Below are 22173 nucleotides of genomic sequence, written 5' to 3'. Positions count from 1 at the left end.
TTACATGTGTTTTCCGGGAATCGTGGAGCAAGTGTTTAAATTGTGCAGTATTCATTATAAAGGTCTTGTAGCAGCAGCAGTTGTGTTGTTTGTGTAGTGTGTGTGTGTGTGTGTGTGTGTGTGTGTGTGTGTGTGTGTGTGTGTGTGTGTGTGTGTGTGTGTGTGTGTGTGTGTGTGTGTGTGTGTGTGTGTGTGTGTGTGTGTGTGTGTGTGTGTGTGTGTGTGTGTGTGTGTGCCTGCATGCGTGTTTGTTAAGGTGCAGAGAATCAGAGCAATGTGGTCAGTCCACTTTAACTGTTCAGCAGTCTGATGACTTGTAGATAGAAACTGTTTCTGAGCCTTTTGGTATCAGACCTCATGCTCTGATACCATCTGCCCGATGGTAAGCGAGTGCACAGCTCATGGCTGGGGTGTGTGGGGTCCTTGATGATTCTGCGGGCCTTTCTCAGGCTCCATTTCGAGTACATGTCCTGGATGGGTGGGAGCACAACCTCAGTGATGTGATGGGCCGTCTTCACCACCTTCACCACGTGAATGGAGCAATTCCCGTACCAGGCCGTGATGCAACCGGTCAGGACGCTCTCGATTGTGCAACGATATTATTTGGAGTAGACCCGGGGTGGCATGACAAATTTCTTCAGCCGCTTTAGGAAGTAGAGACGTTGTTGCCTCCTCTTGACAAGAGTGGTGGTGTTGTTGGTCCACGTCAAGTCCTCTGTGATATGAACTCAGAGGAACTTCAAACTGTTTGCTCTCTACTGTAGTCCTGTTGATGTGGATCGGGCCATGTTCCCTCTTCTGCTTCCTGAGGTCAACAATGAACTTCTTTGTTTTACTGACGTGGGAGAGGCTGTTGAACTGGCACCACAATGCCAGGTCACTTACCTTCTCCCTATAGGCTGACTCGTTGTTGTTATAAGGCCTAGAACTGTGGTGTCGTCAGAAAACTTGATAATGGACTTGGAGTTGTGCAAAGCCATGCGTCGTGGGTGAACAGGGAGTACAGCAGAGGGCTGAGGACACACCCTTGGGGGGCCCCTGTGTTAAGAGTCATTGTAGAGAAGGCTTTGTTACCACTCCTCACAGCCTGTGGTCTGCCCGTCAGGATGTCCAGGATCCATTTGCAGAGGGTGGCGTCCAGACCCAGGACTCTGAGCTTGGTGTCGAGTTTGATGGGAACAAAAGTTTAATGCTGAATTGTTAATAGCATTCTCACATAGGTGTTCCTCTTGTCCAGATGTGTTGCGGCCGTGTGAATAGCAATGGAAATGGTATCTTCCGTGGATCTGATCTCATTGGCACAAAAAGGAGGATGTATAGAAGAGTCAATAAACAACAGAGCAACACTATAAGCTTCAGAGGTGATGGATGTGAATGGCTAGGCTAGAGTTTTTAGAGTTGGGGGTTACTGTGTGGCTGTGTGCAAGGGCACGGGGTCATCTGCGTTGTTGCATTCCGCTAGTAAAAACCCGAAGCTCCCATCATGCACAAGCGCGAGGCAGGGGCAGGGAGTCAGTCACGAGGTTAGGGTTAACCCTGTCCCTCGTCCTCTCCTCCCAGTCCTTTTGTTCCTGCTGCCACAGATGGTCACGGCCCCGTGTGACTGTCACATCCGCAGGTCGCAAATACCATGGTCTAGGTCAGACATACACACTGTAACAGTCCTCAGGAAAGCCACTCTGTAACTTCATCACATCTTGTAGATTTTCTCTTACTTACATAGCATATGTAAGTTAAGCATCATGCATGTAAAAGTCTTAGTTCGCATGTTATTGATATTTAAGACAAGCAGATTTGTTGTATCTCATATGTTCACACAGCTCATGACTGGAGGCTTCCTGGGTATTATTTGAAGAGAGAATCACAAAATGTATCTGAAGGTCATAAAATACAGTGTGTTGTGGTATTCATTCAGATAGAGCCTCATCCTTTCTGAATCCTCTTCCTTTGTCCAGTGAATAGTTGAACTGATCTGAAATTCTGAGAATGTAGTTACCCATCCTTCTTGTCTGATAGAGCAATACTGTTTGCATAATGGGTTAGGTGGAAGCACACTTGAATAGATTATAGAATCAAGCCTGCTTCTGCTAAAACAAGGGGGAAACAATTTGGTTTGATTCTTTCTTTTCTGTATAGTGGAGCTACAGTCCCTTCAGAAAGTATTCATACCCCTTGACTTGTTCCACATTGTGTTGTGTTACAGTCTGAATTCAAAATGGATTAAAAAATAAATACCTCTCAACCATTTACACACAATTCCCCATAATGAGAAAGTGAAAACATGTTTTTAGAAATGTTTTCAAATGTATTGAAAATTAAATATGGAAATATCTCATTTACATGCATATTTACACCCCAGAGTCAATACTTTGTAGAATCAACTTTGGCAGCGATTATAGCTGTGACTCTTTCGGGGTAAGTCTCTAAGGGCCTGATTCTGACCCGAGTTAAGCGGGCGTAAATGGAACGTAATTCCATTTTTTTGCACTTATATCTCTATGCGTATTCTGATGATTAACTTAAGCATGAGAATACCGTGCTATTCACCTGCTATTCATTTTGGGTGGAGATTGAATACATTACGGTGTGGCAGAGGTGTATTCACAGATACACTTCCACCACCTGTACATGTGAGGAAACCATAAATAAGGTCTAGCGAACCTACCGCTTCCAAGTGGAAACAGCATCTACTTTATTTTTTCAGATAGAAAAAACACCATTCTCCATAAACGGGTTGGTTGTTTAAATCAAATCCAATTTTATTTGTCACATGTGCCGAATATAACACCCTTACCGTGAAATGCTTACTTACAAGCCATTAACCAACAATGCAGTTTTAAGAAAGTAGAGTTAAGAAAATATTTTTCTCCATCCCTAGCAAACAAAGCTGATTAATCAAATTGCATTCTAAACTGAAGATCATGGTCCTGGATGGCAGGAAGCTTGGCTCTACTGGGCTGTACGCACTACTCTCTGTAGCGCCTTAAGGTCGGATGCCGAGCAGTTGCCATTGCGAAGGAAATTTTACAGTCTTGAAAATGTTAATCTTGTCTTTGGTGTCATAAACAATCCTTGGTTCCTGTCTGTGCCTGGTAAAAAATATACCTCCTCCTTAGGACCATCTGGCAGAACGCTGTTATTTAGGTTACGAAAGGAGATATGCCGGAACCAACCCTATGAACTATGCCTAATGCGAACGTGTCTGTAACCAGTATATAAGGGAACCGTTTGAGCTCCTGATCGACATGTGTACTTGTTGCATTGAGTTGTTTGAAACCTCTCCAGCTCGCTGACAATACACAATGTGTTGATGATCAGCGTGGCAGATGTGTTGTTGCCTACCATTACCACCTGGGGGCGGCCCTTCAGGAAGTCAATGATCCAGTTGCAGAGGGAGGTGTTTAGTCCCAGTGTCCTTAGTTTAGTGATGAGCTTTGTAGTCAATTAACAGCATTCTCACATATGTGTTCCTTTTGTCCAGGTGGGAAAGGAAAGTGTGGAGTACATTTGAGATGGCATCATCTGTGGATCTGTTAGGGCAGTATGCAAATTGGAGTGGGTCTAGGGTTTCCGGGATGATGGTGTTGACGTGAGTGCTACTGGGCAGTAGTCATTTTTTCATTTGATTTATTTCACCTTTATTTAACCAGGTAGGCTAGTTGAGAACAATTTCTCATTTGCAACTGCAACCTGGCCAAGACAAAGCGTAGCAATTCGACACATACAACAACACAGAGTAGTTGTAGGCAGATTACCTTCGCTTTAGGCAGGTTACCTTTCCTTTCTTGGGTTTCCGTAATAGTTTGCGAGCCCTGCAACATCCAACGAGCGTCAGAGTTTAGCTACAAAACCGATGCACAATCATGGGGAAAAACAGACGGGGTTGGTGTAGATTGTAAACTATATTTAGTCTCCAATGTTTATTGATATCATGAATACATTTGCACAATGAGCACTTGTCTCTTAATTAAATGGTTAAAGTTATTGGTTAGCTAGCTAGCAAATTTTGGCCATATTAACATTGACATGGCTCCCGAGTGGCACAGTGGTCTAAGGCACTGCATCTCAGTGCAGTGCCTTAGACCACTGCCTTAGAGGTGACACTACAGACCCTGGTTCGATTCCAGGTTGTATCACAACCCGCCGTGATTGGGAGTCCCATAGGGCGGCGCACAATTGGCCCAGCATCGTTAGGGTTTGGCCGTCACTGTAAATTTGTTCTTTGCTGTCTATCAACTTTCCCACAGTAAAGTTTATGAAATGCTGTGCCATGATGCGGAATTTGAATTGTACGACCTTTTAACTTGCAGGGATGGGCACTCTCGAATGTCTTAATTACAGGCTACCCTGACTTTCTCTGTTTCCTATTTCTATCATGTTAAATATTATCCACTATCAGTATCGACCGTCAGTAGGCCTAATAATAACACATATTCAACTGCCAATGTACTGTTAGTTCCCTTCAGTTGGTAAAGCCTACATTATCATTCCATTTAATTCCATTGTTACATTTACCTTCATTTGTTACGTTTACCTAAATATGCATATATTTAGATGGCTTTCTTTCATTGATCCCTAATATTCTGAACCGGTTCTCTCGATATAGCCGTGCTGCTGCTCCAGTTTAAACTGTTCTGCCTTATTATTATTGGACCATGTTGGTCATTTATGAACATTTGAACATCTTGGCCATGTTCTGTTATAATCTCCACCCGGCACAGCCAGAAGAGGACTGGCCACCCCACATAGCCTGGTTCCTCTCTAGGTTTCTTCCTAGGTTTTGGTCTTTCTAGGGAGTTTTTCCTAGCCACCGTGCTTCTACACCTGCATTGCTTGCTGTTTGGGGTTTTAGGCTGGGTTTCTGTACAGCACTTTGAGATATCAGCTGATGTACGAAGGGCTATATAAATCAATTTGATTTGATATATTCTATTGAGTCTGTTGACAAAATTCAAACTAAACGCACCTTCATAAGGTAAGTCTGAATACCAATTACTGAGCAGTGCATAGGAAAGGCAAGCGTAATTACCTGAGTTGGAATCGGGCCCTAAGAGCTTTCCAAACCTAGATTGTGCAACACTTGCGCATTATTTATTTTTTTAATCTTCAAGCTCTGTCAAATTGGTTGCTGATCACTGCTAGACAACCATTTTCAGGTCTTGCCATAGATTGTCAAGTAGATTTAACACAACAATGTAACTCGGCCACTCAGGAACATTCACTGTCTTCTTGGTAAGCAACTCCAGTGTATATTTGGCCTACCTACATATGGTTCTCAATCAGGGACAACGATTGACAGCTGCCTCTGATTGAGAACCATACCATACCAGCCAAAACACAGAAATAGAAAATCAATGACAAACTAACATAGACAACCCACCCAATTCACGCCCTGACCATACTAAAACAAAAGACAAAACAAAGGAACTAAGGTCAGAACGTGACACACACCTACTCATTCAAGGCTTTTTCTTTTTCTTTATTTATACTATTTTCTACATTGTAGAATAATAGTAAAGACATCAAAACTATGAAATAACACATACTGTATGGAATCATGTAGTAACCAAAAAAGTGTTAAACAAATCTAAATATATTTGATATTTGATATTCTTCAAAGTAGCAAGCCTTCACCTTGATGACAGCTTTGCACTCCCTTGGCATTCTCTCAACCAGCTTCATGAGATGTGCCTCACAAGGTGTGCCTTGTTAAAAGTTAATTTGTAGAATTTCTTTCCTTCTTAATGCGTTTGAGCCAATCAGTTGTGTTGTGACAAGGTCGGTGTGGTGTACAGAAGATGGCCCTACTTGGTAAAAGATCAAGTCCATATTATGGCAAGAACAGCTCAAATAAGCAAAGAGAAACGGCAGTCCGTCATTACTTAAAGAGATGAAGGTCAGTCAATACGTGAAAGTTTCTTCAAGTGCAGTCGCAAAGCCATCAAACCTATGATGGAACTGACACTCATGAGGAACGCCATAGGAAAGGAAGACCCAGAGTTATCTCTGCTGCAGATGATAAGTTAATTCGAGTTAACTGCACCTCAGAATGCAGCCCAAATAAATGCAGACACATCTCAACATCAACTGTTCAGAGGAGTGTGTGAATCGGGCCTTCATGGTCGAAATGCTGCAAAGAAACCACTACTCATTTATTTATTTTTATTTCACCTTTATTTAACCATGTAGGCCGGTTGAGAACAAGTTCTCATTTACATCTGCGACCTGGCCAGAATAAAGCAAAGCAGTGCGACACAAACAACAACAAAAGAGTTACACATGGAATAAACAAACGTACAGTCAATAACACAATAGAAAAGTCTATATACAGTGTGTGCAAATGAAGTAAGGCAATACATAGGCCGTAGTGGCGAAATAATTACAATTTATCAAATAAAACACTGAAGTGATAGATGTGCAGAAGATGAATGTGCAAGTAGAGATACTGGGGTGCCAAGGAGCAAAAATAAATAAAAATAACAATATGGGGATGAGGTAGATGGATTGGTTATTTACAGATGGGATATGTACAGGTGCAATGATCTGTAAGCAGCTGTGATAGCTGATGCTTAAAGTTAGTGAGGGAGATATAAGTCTCCAGCTTCAGTGATTTTTGCAATTCGTTCCAGTCATTGGCAGCAGAGAACTGGAAGGAAAGGCAGCCAAATGAGGAATTGGCTTTGGGGGTGACTAGTGAAATATTCCTGCTGGTAAGCATGCTATGGGTGGGTGCTGCTATGGTGACCAGTGAGCTGAGATATAAGCAAAGACTTATAGATGACCTGGAGCCAGTGGGTTTGGTAACGAATATGAAGCGAGGGCCTGCCAACGAGAGAATACAGGTCACAGTGGTGGGTAGTATATGGGGCTTTGGTGACAAAACGGATGGCACTGTGATAGACTGCATCCAATTTGCTGAGTAGAGTGTTGGCAGCTATTTTGTAAATTACATTGCCGAAGTCAAGGATCAGTAGGATAGTCAGTTTTGTATGAAAGATATCTATATAATATCTATATAATATAAATATCTATATAAAACATAGCAGACAGCAACTGCTGTGTCAACAGTTTTCATTGTAAAGACCAGTGTCTGGCCCTCCTACTCCAAACTGGAACCCGTCTCACCCTGGTACGGTATAGCACAAAAACATTACCTCATGTTATCTGGAATGCTCTTTAGGCTTAATTACCCAAAGACATCGTAAATCTGCCCTGTCAGTGTTAACTCATAGAGGCCCATCCTCAGTGGAACACACACAATAGTTAACAGAATACTCTATTCTGTTAAATAAAACAACCATTATAATGCAATACAAGCATTATAACATAATCTTGCAATTTTCCATGACACACAGTGTCCAAAGAAGGCCCAGAAGTATACAGAATGGTGTTGTCTGCATAGAGGTGGATCAGAGAATCACCAGCTGCAAGAGCAACATCATTGATGTATACAGAGAAAAGAGTCGGACCGAGAATTGAACCCTGTGGCACCCCATAGAGAGTGCCAGAGATCCCGACAACAGGCCCTCCAATTTGACACACTGAACTCTGTCTGAGAAGTAGTTGGTGAACCAGGAGAGGCAGTCATTTGAGAAACCAAGGCTGTTGAGTCTGCCGATAAGAATGCTGTGATTGAGTCGAAAGCCTTGGCCAGGTCGATGAGTACGGCTGCACAGTATTGTCTTTTGTCGATGGCGGTTATGATATCGTTTAGGACCTTGAGCGTGCCGGGGTGCACCCATGACAAGCTCGGAAACCAGATTGCATAGCGTAGAAGGTACGGTGGGATTCGAAATGGTCGGTGATCTGTTTGTTAACTTGGCTTTCAAAGACCTTAGAAAGGCAGGGTAGGATAGATATACTGTAGGTCTGTAACAGTTCGGGTCTAGAGTGTCTCCCCCTCTGAAGAGGGGGATGACCGCGGCAGCTTTCCAATCTTTGGGGATCTCAGACGATACAAAAGAGAGGTTGAACAGGCTAGTAATAGGGGTTGCAACAATTGTGGCGGATCATTTTAGAAAGAGAGGGTCCAGATTGTCTAGCCCAGAATTTGCAGCTCTTTCAGAACATCAGCTATCTGGATTTGGGTGAAGGAGAAATGGGGGAGGCTTGGGCAAGTTGCGATGGGGGGTGCAGAGCTGTTGACCGGGGTAGGGGTAGCCAGGTGGAAAGCATAGCCAGCTGTAGAAAAAATCTTATTGAAATCCTTGATTATCGTAGATTTATCGGTGGTGACAAAGGACACCAATAATAATAAGAGACCTGCTTGGGCCAAGAAACACGAGCAATGGACATTAGACCAGTGGAAATCTGTCCAAGTTTGACATTTTTGGTACCAACCGCAGTGTCTTTGTGAGACGCAGAGTAGTTGAACGGATGATCTCCACGTGTGGTTCCCACAGTGAAGCATGGAGGAGGAGGTGTGATGGTGTGGGGGTGTTTTCCTGGTGACACTGTCAGTGATTTATATCCAATTTAAGGCACACTTAACCAGCATGGCTACCACAGCATTCTGCAGTGACACACCATCCATCTGGTTTGCACTTACTGGGACTATCATTTGTTTTTGAACAGTACAATGACCCAAAAGACACCTCCAGGCTGTGTAAGGGCTATTTGACCATGAAGGAGAGTGACGGAGTGCTGCAAGGGATGACCTGGCCTCCACAATCACCTGACCTCAACCCAATTGAGATGGTTTGGGTTGGACTGCAGAGGGAAGGAAAAGCAGCCAACAAGTGCTCAGCATATGAGGAAACTCCTTCAAAACTGCTGGAAAGGCATTCCTCATGAAGCTGGTTGAGAGAATGCCAAGAGTGTGCAAAGTTGTCATGAATGAGTTGGTGTGTCCACACTTTTGACTGGTACTGTATATTATTTAGTACATACATTCCAGTACTGGAATAGTATCCAATAAGTTATAGAAAAGGGGATGGGGAAGAGAAGAAAATACAGATCTAGCATTGGGCAATTATTCAATCATCCAATACATTACAATGAAATGGTCTCCTATTTATGACTTAATATCACAGGTTGCTGCTCTACACCTTGCCTGTTGATGATGTAATACATGGGATGAGAAACATATGCTGTATGCATACTCCATTAAAGGCAGAACTAAAAATGTGCATCTCACACTTTGTCGGAGATATAATCAGATCCATGTTCTTACTATAGCTACAGTTGCTCTATATAGACAGTTGGAAGACTGTCCATATCCACTGACAATGACCAACGGTCTGGCAGATTAATACCCAGTTGCCTTGCCCATCTTTCTGGCATGTGAAACTGCTTAGATGCAACCATTGTCCTTCTCCACTGTATTGACCACATTGTAAGAGTACTTTGTAACTTTGTGCCCTAGAGCCTTCAGATCTTCCACAATAGTCTTATGGAGAGAGGAGGACCGTTACAGGAACAGGAGGCCGTACACACTGAATTATGAGCACAATACATACAGAAATGACTGAAAAACCTGTGAATTACTACCCCCTCAGATGTGTAAAGCTGTGATTGACCATCATTTATTAGAAACATAACTGAATACCTCTTTAATCTTTGAGTTCCATGATGTGTGCTGTTACTTGGTCAAACTTTAGTGCATTCTTGCTATCCACAAACCCAACAGGGACAGCGATAGCCTCTTCCAGACTCTTTCCAAACAACAGGTGGGTCTAGGAGAGAAATAGACAAATGAGACCATGAGGAGACGGACTACTGCCAGGGAGCTTATGCTGCATGTGGACTGAAAGTGAATGTTACGATGACAGTGTGTTTAAGGTACAGAGTGTTTTAGAACATATATTGGCCACACAGTGCAGTATGTGGGTCTTCCATGAAATGAGTGCCTTTTGCGTCCCTGTTAAGTAGAAGTTGTCTACCAATATTACGTTTTACAAGCCTGTTATATTAAAATAAGTTCCCTTTAATAGACCACATGGATAATTCGATAAATCTAATAAAGACTTGCTAAAGTGCTTAAATTCCGCGTTTTGATATGTCCATCAGTGCCCCATCTGTGGCTTCTATGAAGATTTTATCCCACTTAACCACAACAGTCCAAGTTTTCACCATCACTGCAATGCCCTAGCTGCCATGTTGCTTTAACAAAGTCATTTCTGTAGATGATAATTTATTTCATGTGATTAGTGATTCACATACTGTATGTATGTCCCTCATTTGAAGGTCAACACTGTAAGTGAACTGAACTCTGAACTCTTTGAATATGGTGAAACTGTTCCTTAAAAGAAATGTATTAATGAAAGAAAGTGTTAAATCAGGTGAGTGGGTTCTACTCTTTTTGGCCATTTTCTGGTGTTTTGTGATGGAAAACTGAGAGGGTCGAGCATAACACACCAGCCCTGAGAAATGTTTCAATAATAAAACCAAAACTGTGAAGCGTGAATTCAATTGCCATACCCTGTTGCACACAACAAGCTTCCATTCCCCCTGTCACAATGGAATTTATCACTGGTTTAAGATCAAATCGTGAACCCTGTAATGGTCAACCCTGCTACTTGATTTGGCACTTAATAGGCACTTCATATAGTCATTTTTTTTATTTAACCTCTTGGGATGGGAAAACATGTTTTATATGAAGTTGAACATGTGCTTTTTAGGACAGCGATTCTCAACTGGTGGGGGAGGTTTTGAATGGGCAGCGAGTGTCTGAGTAATTTAAAAAATTAATAATCGAACTTAAACAACTAAAACCAGATAGAAAGTGTGTAGAAATTATAATGAACCTATAATTTAACCTCTAAACTATTTTTCTTTATTACAGTATTTTCAATATACAATTATTAGTGCTGCTATTTAGCAGATTTAGTTGATTTTGTGTTCTCAAACCAGTAAACTTAACATTCTCCATCAAGAATATGGGCAACATTTAATTATGGACAATGAAAAAATTGGGACTGTTGTTCCCTTGTCATATAACTGACACACATACCATCAATATTAAAAATAGTTTTCCAGATATTGGAAGGAAAAGAATGTGCAATGTGAATATTGGATCGCCACTGAGACAACCTGGTTCAATTTGGGACCCAAGGCAAAACCAGTTGAGAACCCCTGCTTTATGACATAATGTTAAAATTGGTTGAAATGTAACATTTTTTTAAAACCAAGTTACACTTCACAAAAGGACCCATGTTCAGTAGTTGAGTGTTACACAGGTATTTGCATATATACTAAGTGTATGTTGATCCGATATAGTTAATACCATGGTCACTTACCAAGGCCATCCCTGTGGTGATCATGTTGCCACCCGACCCGCCACTCACCAGGGTTTTGTACTTGGACTGAAAAACAACAGCGGACATGGAGGAGGGAGGCTGCTCACTTGAAAGGCAAACCATAAAACAAATCATTAAGGTGGCATTATGATCTGCGTTCCCACAGACATCTGACAACTCATTGTTGAAAATGACACTGGTTATAGGGGAGAACACTCTGGATCCAAACCTGTGTGAAGGAAAAGATATTTGACAAGTCATTGACAATTCTACATCTATGACATAACCCCAATGATGCTCGTTGTAAGGATTCTATACAGTGAATTACTCACATGTGGTTGATAGTGCAGATAACAGACACAGCAGTTCCATCCTCAGCCATCACAGACACATGTGTGCTGCCCATGGTGTCCAGGTATGGAGTGACTATGTTGTACTGGGCATCATGGGTCTCATCACCGCTAAACATGGCCCTGAAGTGGTCAGCAAACTGCTGCTCAGTGAACTTAAGTGCTCTCTGGTCAAAGGAAGGAAATGGACCTTGATCAGGGATGTTGGAGTTACAGTATATGTTGCATTACAGTAGCAACAGTACTGTATGTTGAACCACTAGCCACCCTCTAGTTTCACCCTCTTGGATGGTTTGCTGTTCAGTTTGGAATAAACTGTGCACAGTTCTTAAGATCTGAATGAAATATCTTGAGGGCTGGCTTTATGTGTTACTTTTCTAATTCCTAATTCTATAGTGAGTGATTTGAAAAGGTGTTTAGCCCTGAGGCATGGCTGCAGAATCCTGTGATGCCATAGTCAGATGCCTACAAGTATACAGCCAGGTCTCAGGGCTAGCAGGTGTGCAGCGATAAGACATCTTGTGAACAATCTGTGAAAGAAACCTAGGAATATCTGATCACAGTAGTTTAATAGATTCTCCTTCAGCCCATAAGATTGTAATAATCCTTTGCTGTTCCTGGCTGACGACAGCTGAGCATAAAGGAGAGAACTCAATAAATCCATAGCTCAGTCTCAGTGCCGGTGGCAGGCTTCAACAACAGGCCCCCAAACAACATTTGGAGTTACTGTGATAGCAAATGGCATTAAAACAAACATGAATTCTAGTGAGGTTAGCTGCTCATGTTCCACATTGTAATTTATGGATCAAAGCTCTCAGTTTCCACAGAAGCCAGTAACACAGGCATATGACTTCACTAACTTCACAAGAGTAAATGACCCACACAGAAATGTGATATTGGCTAAATGGGGTCTTTTCTCACATTTCATGACCACTCCACTCTGTCAAAAGGAGCAGGGATGGATAGTAATTTAAGACTGGAGCACAGCAAAGCTTGCAGCAGTGCCTTAGACTCCTGAGTGCCACAGTGGTCTAGGACACTGCATCTCAATGCTAGAGGTGTCAATACAGATCCTGGTTCGATTCCAGGCTGTATCACAACCGGCTGTGATTGGGAGTCCCATAGGGCGGTGCACAATTGGCCCAGCGTCGTCTGGGTTAGGTCTTGGCCGCGGTAGGCCTTCATTGTAAATAAGAATTTGTTCTTAACTGACTTACCTAGTTAAATAAAGGTAAAAACTAGCTGATGCTGTATACAGTGGGGCAAAAAAAGTATTTAGTCAGCCACCAATTGTGAAAGATCTCCCACTTAAAAAGATGAGAGAGGCCTGTAATTTTCATCATAGGTACACTTCAAATATGACGGACAAAATGAGAAAAGAAAAATCCAGAAAATCACATTGTAGGATTTTTAATGAATTTATTTGCAAATGATGGTGGAAAATGAGTATTTGGTCAATAACAAAAGTTTATCTCAATACTTTGTTATATACCCTTTGTTGGCAATGACAGAGGTCAAACGTTTTGTGTAAGTCTTCACAAGGTTTTCACACACTGTTGCTGGTATTTTGGCCCATTCCTCCATGCAGATCTCCTCTAGAGCAGTGATGTTTTGGGGCTGTTGCTGGACAACACGGACTTTCAACTCCCTCAAAAGATTTTCTATGGGGTTTTGATCTGGAGACTGGCTAGGCCACTCCAGGACCTTGAAATGCTTCTTACGAAGCCACTCATTCGTTGCCCGGGTGGTGTGTTTGGGATCATTGTCATGCTGAAAGACCCAGCCACGTTTCATCTTCAATGCCCTTGCTGATGGAAGGAGGTTTTCACTCAAAATCTCACGATACATGGACCCATTCATTCTTTCCTTTTTCCTTCAGTCGTCCTGGTCGCTTTGCAGAAAAACAGCCTCAAAGCATGATGTTTCCACCCCCATGCTTCACAGTAGGTATGGTGTTCTTTGGATGCAACTCAGCATTCTTTGTCCTCCAAACACGACGAGTTTAGTTTTTACCAAAAAGTTATATTTTGGTTTCATCTGACCATATGACATTCTCCCAATCTTCTTCTGGATCATCCAAATGCTCTCTAGCAAACTTCAGACGGGCCTGGACATGTACTGGCTTAAGCTGGGGGACACGTCTGGCACTGCAGGATTTGAGTCCCTGGCAGCGTAGTGTGTTACTGATGGTAGGCTTTGTTACTTTGGTCCCAGCTCTCTGCAGGTCATTCACTAGGTCCCCCCTGTGTGGTTCTGGGATTTTTGCTCACCGTTCTTGTGATCATTTTGACCCCACGGGGTGAGATCTTGCGTGGAGCCCCAGATCGAGGAGATTATCAGTGGTCTTGTATGTCTTCCATTTCCTAATAATTGCTCCCACAGTTGATTTCTTCAAACCAAGCTGCTAACCTTTTGCAGATTCAGTCTTCCCAGTCTGGTGCAGGTCTACAATTTTGTTTCTGGTGTCCTTTGACAGCTCTTTGGTCTTGGCGATAGTGGAGTTTGGAGTGTAACTATTTGAGGTTGTGGACAGGTGTCTTTTATACTGTTTATACTGTTCAAACAGGTGCCATTAATACAGGTAACGAGTGGAGGACAGAGGAGCCTCTTAAAGAAGAAATTAGAGGTCTGTGAGAGCCAGAAATCTTGCTTGTTTGTAGGTGACCAAATCCTTATTTTCCACCATAATTTTCAAATAAATTCATTAAAAATCCTACAATGTGATTTTCTGGATTTTCTTTTTCTTTTTGTCTGTCATAGTTGAAGTGTAGCTATGATGAAAATGACAGGCCTCTCTCATCTTTTTAAGTGGGAGAACTTGCACAATTGGTGGCTGACTAAATACTTTTTTGCCCCACTGTATAATGCTCCCTTGTCACTCAACATGAGCCTGAGTGTCACGCCCTGACCATAGAGAGCTGTTTATTCTCTATGTTGGTTGGGGCGTGATAGTGACTAGGGTGGGTCATCTAGGTGATTAATGGTTTATGTTGGCCTTGTATGGTTCCCCGTCAGAGACAGCTGTTTATCATTGTCTCTGATTGGGGATCATATTTAGATAGCCATTTCCTCATTGTGCTTGGTGGGATCTTGTCTACAGTTAGTTGCCTGTGTGCACGCCAGTAGCGTCACCTTTCGTTTGTGCTTTATTGTTTTGTTCGGTGAGTTTCGATTTATTGAAATATCTGGAACACTACGCACGCTACGCCTTGTTCCAATCATTATGACGATCGTGACACTGAGAGTACCCTGTTTGGGTTAAACAGCACTTAGATCCTTAGATTTACGAAATGTCTTGGTCTTGACCTATACTGTATCATTCCTTAATGATTTCCTATGCCCGGAGTCTTGTGGAACTTACTCCTGAGTTAGTGTGGATCACAGATGTACTTCCTTAGGTCGGTTGGAAAACTTACAAGCTTCGATGTAGCGTTGATAGGTTAATAAAGAGTATTTGCTCTCCCATCAGAGAATCTGAGTTTAGTGTTTATTCTGCAGACAAAAGTCAAATGTAATAAGGAGGTGGGAATGCATGTTGTCTGGTCTCCATGAGGCTTTCAATCTTCACATTCTTATAATCAATGTCAGTTATGTGTCAGTTCACCCAAATGTCAATAAGCTAATGATTGTTTATGCTCTACATAAGAGCATATCTTTTATGTTGCAGATTAAATCCGCTGCTACTTTTCCAGTGTAAAAAGCATCTGCCCCTTGGTTTGCAATGATCTCCAATGTGTCAGCAAATGTTTCAAACTTCAGTGTTTCCAACCTTCAGCAGGATTCCATCCTTATTTATAAACAACTGACTAGAGAACAGGTCAAATGTAATTTTCTTGCAATGTGATGACAGAATGATGGCTTGACAGTTGCTCTCTTGAAATACTTTAAAACAAAATATCAGCTTGTTTTACGACTTTTTAATGAACAACGTAAACACTGTATAGCCCCAAAACATGGTTCAAACTATAATGTTGATATCATGAATGGTCAGTCCTTATATCCATAGCCATGAATTTCAGAGTGGTACTATTTCTCCAGTCCCATCCCTCAGCTGTTTACCAAATCAGTGGGAGGATCAAATCAAATCAAATGTATTTATATAGCCCTTCGTACATCAGCGGATATCTCAAAGTGCTGTACAGAAACCCAGCCTAAAACCCCAAACAGCAAGCAATGCAGGTGTAGAAGCACGGTGGCTAGGAAAAACTCCCTAGAAAGGCCAAAACCTAGGAAGAAACCTAGAGAGGAACCAGGCTATGTGGGGTGGCCAGTCCTCTTCTGTCTGTGCCGGGTGGAGATTATAACAGAACATGGCCAAGATGTTCAAATGTTCATAAATGACCAGCATGGTCAAATAATAGTAAGGCAGAACAGTTGAAACTGGAGCAGCAGCACAGTCAGGTGGACTGGGGACAGCAAGGAGTCATGTCAGGTCGTCCTGGGGCCCGGTCCTTGGGCTCAGCTCAAATGAAACTGGAGCAGCAGCATGGCCAAGTGGACTGGGGACAGCAAGGAGTCATCATGTCAGATGGTCCTAGGGCTCAGGTCCTCCTCCGAGAGAGAAAGAAAGGAGAGAATTAGAGAACGCACACTTAGATTCACACAGGACACCGAATAGGACAGGAGAAGTACTCCAGATATAACAAACTGACCCTAGCCCCCCGACACAAACTACTGCAGCATAAATACTGGAGGCTGAGACAGGAGGGGTCAGGAGAGACTGTGGCCCCATCCGAGGACACCCCCGGACAGGGCCAAACAGGAAGGATGGCCGCTTTGTTGCTGTTTGAATTGCAGATTTCCGCTTTAAGGTCCGGGTGTTTCTTACCGTAATGGTAGGGTGGGTCTAATCCCTGTTGATCAGTGGGATAAAGTAGCCCAGGACAGCAGACTTCTCTCTCTTTCTATCCACAACGGTCTTCGGTCACAGCATCCATCTATCTCCATATCCCTGAGATTCTTATGATTTACTGATTGTAGCTTAGTTTATGTTTGTCCAGTTTCATACGCACCATAATGGTAGGGTCTCATCCCTGTTGATCAGTGGGATGAAGTGGCTCAGGACCTGGGGTACATGGAAACCCTCTCTGGCCAGCTTGATGGTGGTATGGAAGAAGCTGGCTGATATCCACTGATATGTATAAAAGGGATATACCTGCAAGAAAGTGGTAAATATTGTTTATTTTTTTACCATTGATTGAAAACAATGACAGTAAGGTACTTAATTGTTACCCTTGAGAGAAAACATTTTTTTAAATGACTGCAATTGGACCGTTAAGCCTATCAGGAATGGATTTCTTTAGGGATTTTGCCAAGCCATTCAATTTTGACTAGTATAGTAATTTCTCATATTTTCTGTGGGAGTTTACCCTATTATGTTTACAAATGAAGATGATGTTGGTTTATAGTCTGTATAACAAACTGATTAGTGGTATTAAAAACAAAGCAAACTGACAGCACATCACAACATCCTAGTTAAAGGTCCATGGGACCCTTGGCCATTTGTCCAGTTTAGTGCATTTATAATCCCATTTTATTGAAAAGGGGAGAAGTCAAAAAGGAAGCCACAAAACCATCTGCCTCTTGCAGTGAGAGGAGAACCAGAAGCAGACTGACATTAGCAGACAGCTTGTCAGAACGGAGGCAGGAGTTTGGGGTCTGGAGAGGAAATGTAATTTATGGAAATCAATCCTATATATATGACTGTAGTGGCTCTAAATGTCATCATTAAATAATGATTTTAAACCAAGGATTGAAAACCCCTTCCTATAAACCAGCATAGTGTGTTTGTCACTTGACATTCTGCCTTAATCAGTAAGATATAGCTGCCCCGGGATTACTGCAGTTCCACAGAATTCCCACCACGATGCCAACATGAAGGAAAACTTGAGTAACTAGAAAAACAGCTCACACTGCGAAAGAAAGGACATGCTTGTCAGCAACAGAAACAAGTCAAGTCATGTTCATGTTTAGTCATTTTCCCTCCAAATACCTGTCATCAGTTGAAAGATCTGTGGGCATCCAGTAGATCAGGATTCAAATCCTGAGGGACGGACCGTGCCTTTGAAATAAACAAAGGTACATGGCATGACAAGTGTTTATCCCCCACTGAAATGTCAATAGTTGGGTGTCTGTGTGGTATCTTGTAGTAGGGGGATGAAGTGTCCTTACCACCGCTGTCCATCACCTGTGAATATGGACCCCCGCCAATGCCCATACTCTGTGGGTTGATGACAGAGGTGCACAGTAACGCAGCAATGGCTCCATCTACTGCCGATCCTCCTCTCTGCAGGATGTCTCCTGATGGGAGTTTACATGTAGTGAGCCTGGCTATGTGTCTGTCTGTGTCCAGTATAGTCCACCAAAATAACGCAATTGCCAACAAAGAGCTCAACATCTACTGTAGATGAACGACCACAAGCTACAGCACCACCCCACCCCCACATACCTCAGGGTGAGGTATTTTATGAATTTCCATTTTGGCTCTAAGCCTGGAAATGCCCTTGTCCGGAGCAAAGGATCCCAATTTCAAACTGTCAAAAAAAGTGTTTACATTTTTTTTAAGAAACTGGCAAAAATATATATTAACAGAAATTTTTTTCGTATGTAGTTTCCTGCAATAGCCCTCTTTGACTTCAAGTAATATTTCTCTAAAAACGTTGATTCCTAAAACATGTGTCCAGAGATTTGGTCAACTCCGTCAGATTTGTCTAAAATCCTAAATTAATCAGGAATGAGCAGGGTTAGCTCTACCATAAGGACCCCTTATGCATGTCCTCATTACATGTAGTGCAACAGGACCATTCATAGTCTGTACAGTTCTCTACTTTTGATAGATTTAAACAAACATTTGTCTATCAACAATGACAAGCCACCGGGGTCTGACAATCTGGATGGAAAATGACTGAGGATAATAGCTGTCGTGTCTTTGGCTATGCCGGATTAAGTGATATGACATGCTATAAAATAATTTCTCCATAATTAATATTACCTGATTGAGATAATCATGTAAATGAAACTAGAGTGTCGGGGCACCAAAAAATAATATTAATAGAGCTGTTATCTTCCGAATAAACTCTTAAAGACCTAGTAATATGTTACATAAATATCAGTCAATATTAATCGTCACCTTAATTCAGTCTCATCTGAAAGTTGAAAATTCTTGGTTATCTTCACGAACCCTGGCTAACAAGTTGAATCAGCAATGCAAAATTGGGTTTAATTATTTATTTACGAAATACCTAACTAATCACAAAGAATTACACATACACGTAATTAATCATAACGTGATTACAAATTACGTCATAAAGGAAAATGTCCCTAGCGGGCAGAACAGATATGACAGCTCGTTACACAAAACAAAAGGGCTGGGTTTGAGTGAAAGAGTGGGAAGACTGAGGAACAAAGGACGAAGTATCTTATGCATTCTAAATTACCGCCCATTTGGAAAAGGATTATGCAATAAATATTTACTCTGAGCTGCACTTCAGTAGGTTGGTGGTAGATGGAAGGCCGTGTTGCCAAACCGAGTCCTTTGAAGAATGCCTCTGGTGGTCAATTAGATACGTTGTAGTAACGTCGTTGTGTGATAGACGGGATACTCTGTCTGTTCCTTCCTAACCCTCATTTGCAGCTGCTGTTGCTAACTCAACGCTAGGAGGTATCACTTCTGTAGTGAATAAGAGCTCAAAGTTCATACTATTCGCAACCAAAGCTCACGCTGATGATGTCAGAATGGTTCAAATAATAACTACAGAACGAAGCCAACATCAGCGTGAGCTTTGGTTGCGAATAGTATGAATCGGACCGTCGTCCTCACATCCTCGGAACAGGAGGAAGTGACAAAGAGCTCTTATGGGACCTGGGCACAAATAATAATAATCAATATAATAATAATCAATCATTTTGCTCTTTATTTAACCATCTTACATATAAAACCTTATTTGTTCATCGAAAATTGTGAATAACTCACCACAGGTTAAGGAGAAGGGTGTGCTTGAAAGGATGAAAGTAACTCTGCAATGTTGGATTGTATTGGAGAGAATCTCAGTCCTAAATCATTTTCCACACACACTCTGTGCCTCTATTTATTTTTCATGTTTGTGAGGGCCAGGAATCCACTCTCACATAGGTACGTGGTTGCAAAGGATCTTAACAGCGCGATTTGCTAAGGCAGGATACTCTGAGTGCAGCCCAATCCAGAAATCTGGCAGTGGCTTCCGATTAAATTCAATTTTCACAGAACCGCTTGTTGCAATTTAGATGAGATATCGGTAAGTGGACTGGAGGCAGGGCATGAAAGGGATAAAGAATCTATCCGTTTTGGGAAAGTACCTGCGGAATTGCACACCCAACTCACTCAGGTGCTTCACTATATCACATTTGACATTGTCCATAAGCTTGCGTTCATTTGCACACAAAAAATCATTAAGTTGCGGAGAGTCCCTGTAATCAAAGATTCAGATCATTCAGGCCGGTCATGTGAGAAATTTGTCTCAACGCAAGCAAGCAGACAAGTGAAAATGATGACCAGTAAAGAAACTTTTGTCTCTCAATTCATAAAAACGTGTCAATACTTTGCCCCTTGATAACCAGCGCACTTCTGTATGTTGTAAAAGCGTTACATGGTCGCTGCCCATATCTTTAGTGAAGAAAATACACAAGATTTCAGGGGCCTTGCTTTAACAAAGTTAACCATTTTCACTGTAGTTTCCAAAACGTCTTTCAAGCTGTCAGCTATTCCCTTGACAGCAAGAGCCTCTCGGGGGATGCTGCAGTGTACCCAAGTGGCGTTGGGAGCAACTGCTTGCACGCGCGTTACCACTCCACTATGTCTCGCTGTCATGGCTTTTGTGCAACATGAGCAGCAGCTACGTTTAGCTACATACGGACCGTTAGTGGAATTCCCGCGAGAGAGTAACAGTTAATGTGATTGGAGGTTAATTATTGGACCAGGCTACCTGTATTTGACATTGTGTTGTTATTTCTCTGATGGTTTCATTACATTTTTTGGCAGTGAAACGAGGCTACTCTGGTGAGAGAAAAAACTCGCCCAAATGTATAGCCCCATTGGAAAATATAAATGGACTGTTTGAAAATGTGAAGAAAAGGAAATGTAAAAAAAAAGGTAAGCAGAGTCGCAATGAAAAAGCCATGTCTCAGACTGGCCAAGCAATGCAGGTGTAGAAGCACGATGGCTAGGAAAAACTCCCTAGAAAGGCCAGGAACCAGTCCTCTTCTGGCTTTGCCGGGTAGAGATTATAACAGAACATGGCCAAGATGTTCAGATGTTCAAATGTTCATAGATGACAAGCAGGGTCAAATAATGATAATCACAGTGGTTGTTGAGGGTGCAACAGGTCAGCACCTCAGGAGTAAATGTCAGTTGGCTTTTCATACCATCTCTACCGCTCCTACTGTCTCTAGAAAATCGAAAACAGCAGGTCTGGGACAGGTAGCACGCCTGGTGAACAGGTCAGGTTTCCATAGCCGCAGGCAGAACAGTTGAAACTGGAGCAGCAGCACGGCGAGGTGGACTGGGGACAGCAAGGTGTCATCAGGCCAGGTAGTCCTGAGGCATGGTCCTAGGGCTCAGGTCCTCTGAGAGAGAGAAAGAGAGAAAAAGAGAGCGAGAATTAGAGAGAGCATACTTAAATTCACACAGGACACCAGATAAGACAGGAGAAATACTCCAGATATAAACAGACTGACCCTAGCCCTCCCGACACATAAACTACTGTGGCATAAAGACTGGAGGCTGAGACAGGAGGGGCCGGGAGACACAATGGTTCCATCCGACAATATCCCTGGACAGCGCCAAACAGGCAGGATATAACCCCACCCACGTTGCCAAAGCACAGCCCCCACACCACTAGGGGGATATCTTCAACCACCAACTTACTGTTCTAAGACAAGGCGAAGTATAGCCCACAAAGATCTCTGCCACGGCACAACCCAGGGGGGGGGGCGCCAACCCGGACAGGAAGATCATGTCAGTGACAAAACCCACTCAAGTGACACATCCCTCCTAGGGATGGCATGGAAGAACACCAGTAAGCCAGTGACTCAGCCCTGTAATAGGGTTAGAGGCAGTGAATCCCAGTGGAGAAAGGGGAACCGGCCAGGCAGAGACAGCAAGGGCGGGTTCGTTCCTTTCCGTTCACCTTCACACTCCTGGGCCAGACTACACTCAATCATAGGACCTACTGAAGAGATGAGTCTACAATAAAGACGTAAAGGTTGAGACCGAGTCTGCCTCTCTCACATGGGTAGGCAGATCATTCCATAAAAATGGAGCTCTATAGGAGAAAGCCCTGCCTCCAACTGTTTGCTTAGAAATTCTAGGGACAATTAGGAGGCCTGCGCCTTGTGACTGTAGTGTACGTATGTACGGCAGGACCAAATCGGAAAGATAGGTAGGAGCAAGCCCATGTAATGCTTTGTAGGTTAGCAGTGAAACCTTGGAATCAGCACTTGCCTTAACAGGGGAAGCCAGTGTAGATAGGCTAGTACTAGAGTAATATGATCAAAGTTTTTGGTTCTAGTCAAGATTCTAGCAGCCGTGTTTAGCACTAACTGAAATTTAT

The 22173-nt window shown here is 42.6% G+C and overlaps 1 protein-coding gene across 1 annotated transcript; it reads right to left on the bottom strand.

The window, feature by feature from the left end:
- Window positions 1-9292: 9292 nt before the first annotated feature.
- LOC124034912 (glutathione hydrolase 5 proenzyme-like) lies at window positions 9293-17804 on the bottom strand. The gene is made up of 5 exons (XM_046348309.1): window positions 17697-17804; window positions 11570-11754; window positions 11238-11466; window positions 9585-9674; window positions 9293-9388 (listed from the first exon to the last, which is right to left on the bottom strand). The coding sequence occupies exons 1-5, from the start codon at window positions 17802-17804 to the stop codon at window positions 9293-9295; spliced, it is 708 nt and encodes a 235-aa protein (XP_046204265.1).
- Window positions 17805-22173: the final 4369 nt, after the last annotated feature.

Source organism: Oncorhynchus gorbuscha, linkage group LG05, assembly GCF_021184085.1.
Source record: "Oncorhynchus gorbuscha isolate QuinsamMale2020 ecotype Even-year linkage group LG05, OgorEven_v1.0, whole genome shotgun sequence".
NCBI classification, from domain to species: domain Eukaryota; kingdom Metazoa; phylum Chordata; class Actinopteri; order Salmoniformes; family Salmonidae; genus Oncorhynchus; species Oncorhynchus gorbuscha.
Note: the sequence above shows the minus strand (reverse complement) of the source record. Positions and strands in the feature narration are given on the sequence as shown.

Excerpts from the sequence above, each read along its gene's own strand:
- LOC124034912 (XM_046348309.1), bottom strand. The coding sequence starts at position 17,804 with ATGGGCATTGGCGGGGGTCCATATTCACAGGTGATGGACAGCGGTGGT. Across the intron at positions 11,467-11,569 it reads ATCTGCACTATCAACCACAT|GTTTGGATCCAGAGTGTTCT; the intron begins GTGAGTAATTCA and ends TCCTTCACACAG. Across the intron at positions 9,675-11,237 it reads TCACCACAGGGATGGCCTTG|ACCCACCTGTTGTTTGGAAA; the intron begins GTAAGTGACCAT and ends TTTCTCTCCTAG.